Source organism: Brienomyrus brachyistius, chromosome 13, assembly GCF_023856365.1.
Source record: "Brienomyrus brachyistius isolate T26 chromosome 13, BBRACH_0.4, whole genome shotgun sequence".
Classification (NCBI taxonomy): Eukaryota; Metazoa; Chordata; class Actinopteri; order Osteoglossiformes; family Mormyridae; genus Brienomyrus; species Brienomyrus brachyistius.
This window is the reverse complement of record NC_064545.1, coordinates 27,049,513-27,061,714: the sequence shown is the minus strand read 5'-3', so window position 1 is coordinate 27,061,714 and position 12,202 is coordinate 27,049,513. Positions and strand designations below refer to the sequence as shown.

Below are 12,202 nucleotides of genomic sequence, written 5' to 3'. Positions count from 1 at the left end.
GAGGGGTGCAGAGAACTGAATCAGCCAGTCTCAACAAAAGCTGAATGTCATGAGCTTCATAAAGCTGGAATTTATGGCAGGGCTGCCATTTAGAAACTACTTGTATCAAAGGCTGATGTACAAAGATGCATAATCTGATGTTCGGAGTATAAAACATGAGCCCCTGAACGATAGAAAAAGTAATAAGGCCCCTTGCATTATCCTTTATCCCTTTTCCACCATTTGGGTGGGTTTTATGTTTGGAGGCAGACATTTCCAAGAAGCTATTACATCTGATGATTACTCTGCATAATGGCCAAGGAAATATGAGAAATGAAGCAGAATGAATTCAACAGCTGTCCGTGGTTTTCCCAATAATCTGATCTGCATGTCGTCAAAGTATTGTGGAATGTTCTGGAGCAGAGTGTGCACCACCTCGTTCGTCCCGCGAAGAACTGGAGAATTTCTTTAAGAATGGCCCACTATTCCCTCCTCACACAGCTAAGGACTGAACATGATGCCATTCTAAGAAGGTTGGAAGCTGATTGGAAGGCAAAGGCTTAACTACTGTGGTTTTTAATATTAATATTGTTGTTCGGTCATTTTGTTATTTTTGTCCATCCCCAGTATAATTATTGAGCTTGTTGCCATAAGCGATTCTTTGTATATTATTTTTATGGTGCCTGCAGCTTTCTGGATCCTCCTCGCCAGGTGAGGGGGTGGGCTTTCTGTGGTTCAGTGAGTTAGGACACTGTGTCTGTGATCAGAAGATCACCAGCTCCAATCCCAGGGTCAGCAGAGTGAACGAGGCCCCCAACCGACAGGGTCTGTCAGTCTGTTGCTTCATCAACAATTAAATATCACTTTAGATAAAATAATCTGCTTCATCAATACATATAAATTAACTATTAAAATGTAAATGTGTGGTCAAATAACACACTTTGTTTGATGGGGATTCCTGCTAAGGTGCTGGAGCGTTTGCTTGTCTTGGGATGTGCAAAGCGTGAATGTTCAAATGGAGTGCAGAAGTGAGGGAGATGTGGGAGAGACCAGAAATGCATGGGCACAAGCATGACGTGAATATAAGCAAAACTGATAAATATGTTTATTTACAAAAACCGCACGATGAACCCTGAATGCCAGTCATAATTAAACTATAGTCCTGTTTTATAGTGAAAGAAATCAGATAGTGTTTTATGGCATTAGTAGTACCCCAGCTAGTTCATTTTCGTCGTAATGCAGATGTGAGCAAGTCAAACAATGTCTACTTTGCCATAATTGCTTACCTTCCTACGCCAATTTGGAGGTCTGTGGCTCTTATTCCTATCGAATCAGGCCGCAATCTGTGAATTGATTTTTAAAAGGGCACAATGAAAGTAGAATCTAAAGTGCATCGACAATGTGTTCCTTGGCGAGCCTCGTGGCCCGGGGATGTGGGAGAGGGAGGCAGTGAAATCCCATTCGGAGGGTCTGTCCGTGCCTCCTCGTGGTTCCGCACCACCAAGTACCGTGCAAATTCCACATGTGGCTAGACATTTTGCCGTCCGGAATGGGAACCCTCTTTCACAGTGGCTCCCTACAAACTCTTTTTCTGAAGAATTATGCAATCTACCATGCCTGTTCTGATTGGTCCACAAGCTTCTCTGTGTTTTTCCTACCTGATTTGATACCGAATTGACTTCTGCTGAGCTTTTAAAGGCGCATTGCTATGTAACACGTGGTGCATGTCCTCAGCTCCTCTTCAGGTTGTAGTTGTCTGTGTCCCACGTGTCTTGGGTGCTATGAAACGGTATCTGGTGGTTTGCCAGTTGCTAGAATGCTAACACAGTGAGTGTTTGGTGTTGCTTGGGGCCATAGTAAATGTCACAAGCAAGATGATATTAATCACAATACTGTAGCTGGTGTAGAATTTATGGCAGATGAGCCATTGGTGTAATAATACCAATACTTATAATCTGGGTCATTATGAACAGGACAGGGGTAGCTTTCGTTGAAGCATCGATGAGTATGCATGAACTTTATTTTCCCTGTACACAATTTTTGGGTGACTCAATAGTTGTGGTGAATCAAAAAAAAAAATAGTGTTTTTGAAATAGATCCTTAATCCCAGCATTTTAAGCTCTAATGTTTATGTGGGGTGTTAGCTGAGTGGTTTTATGGCATGCGCTTGCATGCTTTTTACCGCTGCCAGTAATTCGCAGCGCTGTCCGTGCCAGCGGGCTCTTAAATGTTTTGATGTCCCGTGGCTGTGTGAAGAGAAGCCTCAGGAAGTGCTGTTTGGATCCCGGTTTCGTCCGAATGGCTTCCCCGCGTGGTCAGCAGGAGTCGCTCCTCTGCTGCGGTCTCTGTGGGCTGGAGCTCCGTCGCGGTCGAGCCGCATACAGGACGGCTACCCGACAGATGCGGCAGGCAGACAAAGCATTATAGTAGATTTGAGTTGTCATGGGACGTGTGTGAATTCCACGCCCCATGGGAAAAAAACATCCCCTTTGAAAGTAATACCACCTGTCTCACTTTCCCCCTAAATTGTTCTGCTTAACCCCTCCCCAGCCCCCCCATTACCCATAAAATATTTTTTGACCCCTTCTGAGGTCCACAAGTGTTATTAAACTTCAAACTCCCATTATCAGGCTTTAATCACTGTTTCTCGATCCAAGAGTGGGACATTTTCTTAGGGTCGTGTAGTGTGTGGCTTCTGAGGTCAAACTAGCTGAGTGTAAAGCATGCATAGACCCAGCTGGGGGGGGGGGGGTGTTTGATAAAGTCTTATTGGCTGTGAAGCTGCAGGTGCTTAGTCAAAGGGGGAGTCTTTCTCTTTTTCTCCTGTATTCCATTTTGGACGATTTTGATCTTGGTGGGAATCCAGTGTGCTGTAATTAATTTAATTTACACGTGACACTGTCGACTCCACGTCTGGGTTGATGTCAGCTGTGTATGTCGTGGTCCGACAGGCGCGGCTATGGGGCGTGAGCCAGCAGCGGGCGATTTGAACTGCGGCCTGGTTATCGGTTTGGCACGCGGTAGCGGGCACGGATGGCTGGCAGAGATTATGGGTATGCGGAGGATGCAGTCCATTCATCTTCGCTCCCTCGCTAACGTGCTAAGGGGAACAACAAAACCGGCGACTGCAGCGGCTTCGTCCGCTGCCAAGACACGGAGCAGGGGGGGGGGGGAATGCGAGCCTCCTTGGCCGTGATGAACAGGTGCTGCGTTCCTGCGCTGTAGCCCACCCCACCTCCGGGACAGCTCCTCTTCTCTCTCTTCTAGAACATTCCCACGTATTGATTTCCCCGGGAGCTGATATTTACGCCCGCTGGCATCTAGTACAGTAGCTCTCGTTGGTCCTGGGCGTCATCAGAGGAGCCTGCCCTTTAATCACGCTCCTGCCTGTCTTGCCTTGGACTCCCCCGCCGTAGTGCGACGCTGTGATCCGGTCACATAGCCCCCGAATCGCTAATCTGTAGGATGAGCGCTTCCTGGTGGGTGACAGTGGGCCGGACTCTGCTTTCGTTTTCGACACTGGCCCCAGATAGCTTTCTTCTTTCTTGTTTAATGCTATTTGGCACAGGTTGTGGCATCCAGCAGTGCCTGTTCCTGCATGCTGTAAGTGGGACGGTCCCCGTGCTGTAGGGAGGAGACGGGAGGCGATAACTTGGCTGTTCCCAATTTCAGCGGGGAGCATGGTTTACGGGGACACTCTTTCCGTGTGTTTTATCGGAAGACAAGGCCTCCGACCCGCCTGCTTTAATAATAAATACAAACCAGCGGGATTGTACAAGACTGCGGGGGCTTTGTCCCATCGGGGGGCGGGACGCAGGCTGCCGGAACCGGCTGGCTAGATAAGGAGCATTTCGCCTAACCTCGACAGGAAGCGGATCTTGCCTCCTGCGTCCTGTGGTTCCTTTTGTTTTTCTTGCCTTCTTTTTGTGGTTTTCCGCATCACTTCCTCAGTCGGTGAGGCTGCATGTTCCTGAAGATACAAATTTAGTCACCTCTTATTTCTGTAGTGAACTTGCATGACCTCTAATATGCGAGTGCTAGATGCCCTGGTTATTTCCATTTCTTGCAGTGTTAGACTCACCGTGGTGATGTCCGTGGATTTCTGTGCTTCACTGATTGCCTGCTGGTGAAGCCAGGCTTCACTTCGAGGATGCTTCGGAACTTCAGAACATCTCCCTGTGCGGTGTGATGTGTGCAGCCGTGTATTTCGCAGCTTATAATGAATATTGCTTATGGGGATAGCTGAGGAAGAGGGGGAGGAAGAAGCGAGTAGGATTAAGGGTGCAGGAGAGGGCATGGAGTTGGTGGGTTTGAGAAGCTTGCAATCTCCAGACAGTATGGCTTCACTCAGACTGCTAATAATCCTGTCAATTCAACTGGATTAAACTTCATTCATGTTTTTTTCCCAGGATATGATATTTGACGGGGAAAAAAACCAAAGAAATAAACAAATAAGCAGAAGACAGAAAAACAGATTTGACTAGTTTCTAATGAGACCAAAATGGCCAATATCGGATTTTTATTTCTCATGAATGCTACAATAAACGTGATCATTTAGAAATCATTAAGAAACAAAAGTTGTTTCACAAATTCTTTTGGTCAATGGTTAATGATCTCGGGACCCCAGACGATAAAAACTGTGAAGAGCTGAATATTTAAAATAATTCAGTACGGTTCATTTAATTTCATTACAGTGTGATCCTGTCTCTGCTGCTCTCATCAGTTTGATGTAATGTAAAGTCTGCAGGTTTACCTGTTAACTGGGCATTGGCCTTTACTCTATTGCCAAACTGTTTTTTTTTTGTCATCAAAATGCTGGTTTCCTTCCCGGTTCGCAGAACAGTATTCAGTATTTTAAGTAAAAGGGAAATATATACTGGAGAGAATATCGCTGTTCCCAAGAACATGAAGTTGTTTTGCGCTGCTGTGAGCCAGACTGGTCCACTGTATGTCTTTATCTCGAAGGGAGGCAATGCAAACAAAGCCGGACCAAAGCAGGCCTGGTAGGCGAGACACTTTCTATCCTGGGCTTTTCTTTTTCATCCAAACCATTTTGGCAAAGTGAAATCCTTACACTAATTGGGCCTGCTGCGGGACCGTGCTGGACAGCGGGCCGGTGGCGTGTTTTGCTTGGGTACTGCAGAGCTGGTACTGATGGTCACCAGTTTTTAATGAGACAAAGGAGGTTCTCTCTCTTTCCAACGCTGTAGGAAGAACACAGATTCCGTTACTGTGATCTTTAGAGCTTTGACTGATCGGTGGAAATCATGGCGCGATAGGCACTGATGCCTCGTAATGTCTCCACCATACTAACTAATGGCTTGATTCTGGCCTGTAACTGCTTCTAATAAAATGATCTTTAATTCCACTGCTGGGTGGGGAGGGGGATGTAGGAGTGCTGGGAGCTGGGTATTTGGTCACGTCAAATCTCTGGCACTTGTAGCGAACGCTGGGTTCCATAAAGCAGCGGGGGTCCTGTAACAAGGGCTTGCGGAGGAGGTGGGGGTGGCGGCTGCCACAGTCCATCACCAAAAGTGCTCCGTCGCTTAGGACGAAGTGTGCAGCTTGAAGAAAAGCGCAGCAGGTGTGGAGCAAAGAGTCACATCTAAATGCTAATTAAGCTAAAGAGAGCGGGGCGGAGGACCGGGCGGCTAAGACGTGCCGGCGGCACTGAGGTCCCACCGCTTTCCGCGACGGAGCAGGTCCTGCATGCATTCTCGGGCCCCCGTTTGACAATTAATGTAATTTGCTTAATTGCTAATGAGGCTTTTCCAGCTCCGTGGGGGGGGGGGGGGGATTAAAGGCACGAGGTCATCTTAATGGGAAGCAAGTAGCGGTGCTGTCATCAGATCACGCCCACAAAACAGCGTGTCACACCCCCCCAATTTACTTACCGCCACACTGAAAATGCCTTCGTGGTAAAAATACTGTAACTGCATATTCACAACACAACCTGTAGGTGCAGAGAGACTGCGGGGAAGTTTATTGTAAGACTTGCGTACTGTAAATCACTTGGTATCAATACGTTATACAAGTGGCCAGCTCCCCCAGCACTGATGCCAGGAACTACAATAACCTCATAATTTAATGTGCCTGAGAGAGACTACTGGAGTTCATAACATGTCCAAAGTAGTCAAGTGGCGCTCCCGCAATTAGCTGCGGCCGTATAATTACCGTGTTCGGCTTAAAGACAGAGGATGGCAGAAGAACAAAGGTTTCGACGTCAGAGTGAGTCGTAACATGCTTTTCTACAGCAGTGTGACAAATGGTTTCAAGGCCAGTCACAGGATGCAGAAATCAGCAATAATTCAGAGCGTTTAACGACTTTGGTAGATCGATGGGTTTATCCAGTGAGATAATAGTGCCTCATGCCAGCAGCAGTAATTATACTCTGACCGAACTGATGGAAATGCACTCATTTTGTTGCCTAATGTTAGATTTCATTGTCAAATATTTAATAATATTTAAATTAATATTTTATATAAATTTTTCAGTTATTTGGCACATGCTTTTATCCAAAGTGATGTACAGTTGACACGGCAGGGTCAGGCAGTCACTGGAGTAATTGGGGGATATGGGCGCTGCTAAGGATCTCGGGATTTGAACTGGCAAACTGCCGATCAAACCCGCCGATCCCAACCTGCTGAGACACACATCGCTCCCATTTTCCCTCATCGATGATTTTACCCATTTTTATCCCATTTTACCTTTTCTAAATATACTTTTTGAGTCCATATTGAATGGATGGAAAAATGGGTGGATGGATATTTTAATTAGAAGTGACAGATATTTGCGGAGGGTGTAAATGAAAATATTGGATGGCCATGGAATGGTAGACGAAGGGATCTTCCTGTTGGGCTGTGATAGGGCTGTTTTCCTGTAAGCACTCTCCGCCATTATGCTGAACAATCGGCCATGCCGACTGAATGGATATTAAAACATCTGTAATTACCTTCGTCTTTAATAGATCAAGGCTCTGTTCTCAAAATGCATGATGACCTGAGATTGCTGTAATTGGTGTGAAGTGTTTCCGCCCAGAGGACCACATTAAACATTACGCACAGGCTTATTAAAAACTGGAAGGTAAATGTTCTAATGGATTTTTTTTTTTAATGTTATTTTCATGATGTTCTTAAGAAAATCTTGATTGAAAGAATTCAGTACTGGTTTAAAAAAAAAAGTACTTTTTTGCAACTTGATTGAGACGCGATATTTCTGCCGACTAATTTTTGTTTTAGATGTTTCAAAAACATGGCAGTATCTTCAGTTTAAGGCACTCATCAATACTTGCTCTTGCATTTTTCATACCACTTCATTTGGATTCTTGGCTGGACTGGCCTTGTCAAATTCTTATCTACTCAGTAACAGTCACTACCCATGAAAACATTTCAGCTTCATTTCTGTTAGTTTTCACAAAATCCTGCTACACCATGAACTAACTTTCAAAAAAAGTTTCTAAATAAGAAGACTATTTCATTAACTGTACGGAGGAATATTAAGCAGCAATTATCTGTCAGACTGCTGATGGCTGTTCCTCTCTGTGTTGCTTTTTGTTGTGCATTTCCAGAAATTGCTATAAAGTAGTATAAGTTATGAAATTTTCCATCCATATAAATTTTATTTCATGTTGGATTGGGCTTTTAAACTGGAATTTGAGAATTACCTGGCTCTGTGAGCATGTCAGCAATGTCTGCCCCCTGTTAGTATGTATAATGAAATGTCTGCTGTGGATGGCTCGGTGATGAGACGGAAGTGACGCTGGTTGATTGCAGCGGTTCTGAGCAGGCAGGAGAGGTCCGCTGGCAGGAAGGTGGCTGTGCTTCCGGCCGAGGCTTAACCTGCTGTCGCCACTTGCAGGTGTTCTGTGCTGGAGCCCGGGAGGAAGCAGAAGGGGACTGTGTACCTGGCTTCCAGGTGAAGAAGCACCAGGTTCAGTACGATGGGGGATTTGTGGAGGGAGTACCACTCCTGAGAGGTAAGCGCTCAGTATGGGTCAGCTGTGGCATTTTTCTGAGTCTCTGGGGCAGGAGTGTATGTGTGGGGCGGAGCCAAAGGGGCAGTAGCTCCAGCTAAAAGCTGATTGGCTTCCCTGTCACTCACCAGCTCAAAACACATCACTGTCCAGTGAAAAGGTTGGCACCTTTTATGTTATGATATGATATTGAGAATGCCCCACCCCCCCAAAACACACACACACACACACACACACTTCTGCACAAGTGTGTACAGACACCCACTTGTGTGTGCAAACATGTGAGAGCCATGTTTGTATTTGAACATGGGTGAAGTGATCCGATCGCAGCACTTCCGCCGGGGATTCTGGGAGAGGTGAAACGTGAATTCTCCGTTAGCCATCTGTTTACTTCACATATTTATTAGAAATCATGCAAATCTGCTTCTAAAAGAAAAAAAAAAAGCAGAAAAGCAACTGTGGCAAAAGACGACGACAACAGAATGTTCCTGCACTTATGAATTATTCCCCTTCATCTCGTGGTGTTTACCAAGTCTTCCTAAGCGGCGTTCATACAGAGACCACGGCCGCCTGGATCTCATTTGGAAACGTTGAGTTGTCAGTGTCTCTAAAGCTAATTTATTTCACTTATGTAGATGGTTTGAGGGGATGTTTAATCAGCTGCATTCATAGGTGCATCCCGCGTGGGACTGTGTAATCTGCGGGATACATGCTCATCCACATGTACCTTTTATTTTCGTGACCATTGCGACATTGTTTAATGTGACTTAATTGAAAATATTTTGCCCACGTTTCCGTAATTTTGCCAGTGGGTGGAGTGCATCTAAAAGCTATTCGTCCCTCTGAAAGGGTGATGCCGCTTGGTCTGATTCGTGTTCCCGTACCTTCTGCTTGACATGCTGTTGGTCGCCTGCTTCTCCAGAAGGTTTAAGCATTGCAGTCGTGCTTCCCGGAGCATGAAATGGTGGAGGAGCGAGACGGGAGGAAGAAAGGTGAGGTTCTAGTGTGGGGAGGAGGCCTGCTGACAGGGATCAGCAATCAGGCAGCCCTTTGAGAGTCCTCATTTCAGATAGTGACATCTAGTAGTAGAGTTATTTTAACTATTCAGCTTTTACATATTTTAATATCCTTTTTTTTGTATTATACTGATGGAGACAGTGGGCAAAGGTGAAGGTGGAGATGTGTGTATGTAACCAACGGCAGTCTGTATAGCCATTTCTCTTCATTTTTGGTGTCCTGCTTTGCAGTGAATTCTTCACAATGCACACGCGCACACACATCCACACACAAGCGCGCGCACACACACATACAGAGTTTATATATTCTGCGTTCCCCTAGTTTAGTTCCCATTCTGTTCCTTATGTTCCTTATATTCTGTTCCTTATGCTCCCCTGCTTCCTGAGCCACCACATGGCTGAATGGGCTAAGCAGGTGGCTGTCGTGAGTCCCTCCAACCTTCACTGGACATTCTGAGTTTTTCGTTGTTTTCGTATCCTTGCTTCTCATTCCATTCCTGTGTTTGGTTCTGTAGTAATGTCTTGTTACTTGGGCATGTACTCCTAGTGTTTCAGTCCTCTGCTTGTTAAATATCGTCACCTGTTCCTGGTAGTTCCTAGTTACCTTGTACTTAATAATGGTCCACACCTGTCCCTCGTCATACCCTCATTACTGTGTTTATTTCTGCCTGCCCTTGACCTGATTGCTCGGTCGGTCATTGTATGTGCGGTGTTGTGTTTGATTCCTGCATGTTCCCTCTATGTGCTACATTTGTTTCTCCTTGCTTCTTACCTGTGGTTCCCAAAGCTGCTGTTCTTAGTTCTTATTTCACCCACCTGCCTTTGTTTAGGGCCCCTCATGGTCCATTTGGGGTTTCTGGTTCAGTTAAATAAACGCCTAAAATAAAAGGGATCATCCGTTCGTCATGCCAAGCTATAACACCCACTGGCTCCTTTTAATCACTGAGTTTAGCAATGTGAGGCTTAGGTGTCTGAGCGTTCAGCAGTTTTCTCTCATGGGTTCAGTCCACGTGACTGGAGTGACAACAGTGAGCTGGTGTAACACTGAAAAACGTGGAACTTGCTGGAATAAACACACTGGGCGAAAGATTTAATGAGAGCAAAGAATAACAGCGGTTGCCTTTAGATCACTAATCAGTGGGGAAGGGGGGGAAATGTGTTCTTTTCTGAAAACAGAATTGGATCAAGATCTAAAACTGGAGTATGAGCACATCTGCCACATAGTGAAACTCTGACTCCTGCAGCATTTTGTCTGTCTGCACTGGTCTGTCTTATCAGCTTTCTTTTAAATGAACCTTCAAAATCAAAACATATTCATTATAATATCGTCGCTTTCATACTTATTTGAGACTAAAGAAAGTTCCAGAACTAATAGACAGTGTTGCTATTGACATCAGGTAGGGTGTATGGGGTCTTTACTTTTATTTATTTTGCATACGCTTTTATTCAAAATGATATACAATTGCTCAGCCAGTCCCTGGAGCACCTGGGAGTTAACTGAGCCACACTGAGGGACCCAACAGTGAAATCATTTTGCTGACTGGGATTCAAACTGGCAACCTTCCAATCAGAGGCACTAGCTCACTGAGTCACACACCACTCCTCTACATCTGTTGCTGTGAAATTTATACTCTTATGGGCAGGACGGAGGGTGAGGAGCAAGTTGTACTGCTGCCGCTCTTGAACTCGTTTCTGGATCGATGCGTAGATGTAGAACCGGGGGTTCCCGACCTTGACCGTCCTCCGCCACGCTGAGCGGTCGCTGCTCTGCGCGCACCGAGAGTGCAGCCGCGTGGAGCCGGAGAGGAGCATTGACCTCGCCACAGTCAGCTGCGCTGCCATGGGTTGGGCGGAGGGAGAGAGCAGTGAGGCGGAGGCGGGGGAGAGGTGAAGGCTGCAGGTTCAGTGTAAGATCTATGAAGGGAGTCGCTGCTTCTGATCCCTGCCCTTCATGGCGCTTAATGAAAGACAGCTGCTTGTAGCGTGACGTTTAGACCTGTTCAGGTGTCTTAGGGGGTGGGAGATGGGGGGGGTGGGGTGGAGGTGACAGCTGGAATGAGCTGGCAGAGCCCGAGAGGCAGGAGAATATGTACAGGGTCATCGATCGCCGCCGTCTCCCCGATTGCCTGTTGCAGTTTGTGAATTTCACGTCTTGCTCTCTAAAACTGCAGCTGCAGGTACTTCATATGTAAATAAGAAATGCGAGTTGTGATTGGCCGTCAGCCCTCGGTGTGTCTCCACCCCCATGCTGAGGGATGTGTAGCTCCGGAAAACTCCTTTTGATAATTCGGGAATTCTCCAACAGAACTATAGTACAGTACGTAGGAGTCATTTTGTCCTTCTGGGAGGGTATCCCAGTCTCCAAACTTGTATTGTTTGAGTTGTTATTTTTCAGTGTGTTACAGCTTTTTGGCATTCTGTCACAATGCAGCGGGCTCTTGCTTCTGTGCGGCAAACAAGAAATACAGCTGGTTCGTTTTGGAAACCATCAAGACTTATAATAATACATCAGCCCAGACCGTCGAACCTTCGCTATTGTATAATGTCTTACACTGTTCCCTTCTTTGGGATTACAGACTTGTGTAAACTTCAAGACTCTGTCCATGTTAATGAGTTACGAGTAATGCAAGTTGGCGAGCCATCGTTCCTTTAATGAGTCGGCAAAATGACGACTTTATCCATCAGCGACTGTCATGTGTTTTTCAGTTTCACTTGGCTGGAGGCGGGAGTGCCCTTGTCCTCACATGAGATCCGATGAGGGCGTAAGCCAGTGGTCTTCGGCCTGGGGCGTGTGAGTTCTTGGTCCGATGAGTGGAACGCACGATGATGCGAATTTCCTGCACGACTCGTTGCACGGATATCCGAGCGTCTGCCGAAAGCGCTCCTCGATGCTCCCTTCCTGAGCTGACCCGAGTGTTTGTCTGGGCACTCAGGACGAGCAGCATAATGGGACTCTGCACACTCCTGTTTCTCAAAGAAAGATGCCCCTCCCACTTTTGCACGTAATTCACCGCCATTCCCCAGGCCTACTTGAACACGTGCATTTTAACGTCATTTTTCTGTACTCCTATACCAGCATTTTTCTCCACTGAATGTTTGCATTCCGCTGCGCTTGTTGACTGGCTATATTATGAGATCATTATAGAACCAAAAGACTGCTTTATTGCAGCCCTAGGTTTTATACATGCTTTCGTGTGCTTTCATATCACAGAGTAATAATTTAGAATCTCGCACA

General features: G+C 46.0%; 1 protein-coding gene and 1 long non-coding RNA gene across 2 annotated transcripts in view; one reads left to right on the top strand and one right to left on the bottom strand.

Annotated features, from left to right (window-relative positions):
- Positions 1-12,202, top strand: part of cdh13 (cadherin 13, H-cadherin (heart)) — a 329,423-nt gene that overhangs the window by 73,767 nt on the left and 243,454 nt on the right. Inside the window, exon 3 of the mRNA XM_048972133.1 lies at positions 7,837-7,954. Coding sequence (XP_048828090.1) covers positions 7,837-7,954 — 118 coding nt within the window. The remainder of the gene's footprint in view (positions 1-7,836; positions 7,955-12,202) is intronic.
- Positions 1-12,202, bottom strand: part of LOC125705853 (uncharacterized) — a 267,045-nt gene that overhangs the window by 163,459 nt on the left and 91,384 nt on the right. The gene's annotated exons all lie outside the window — the stretch shown is intronic.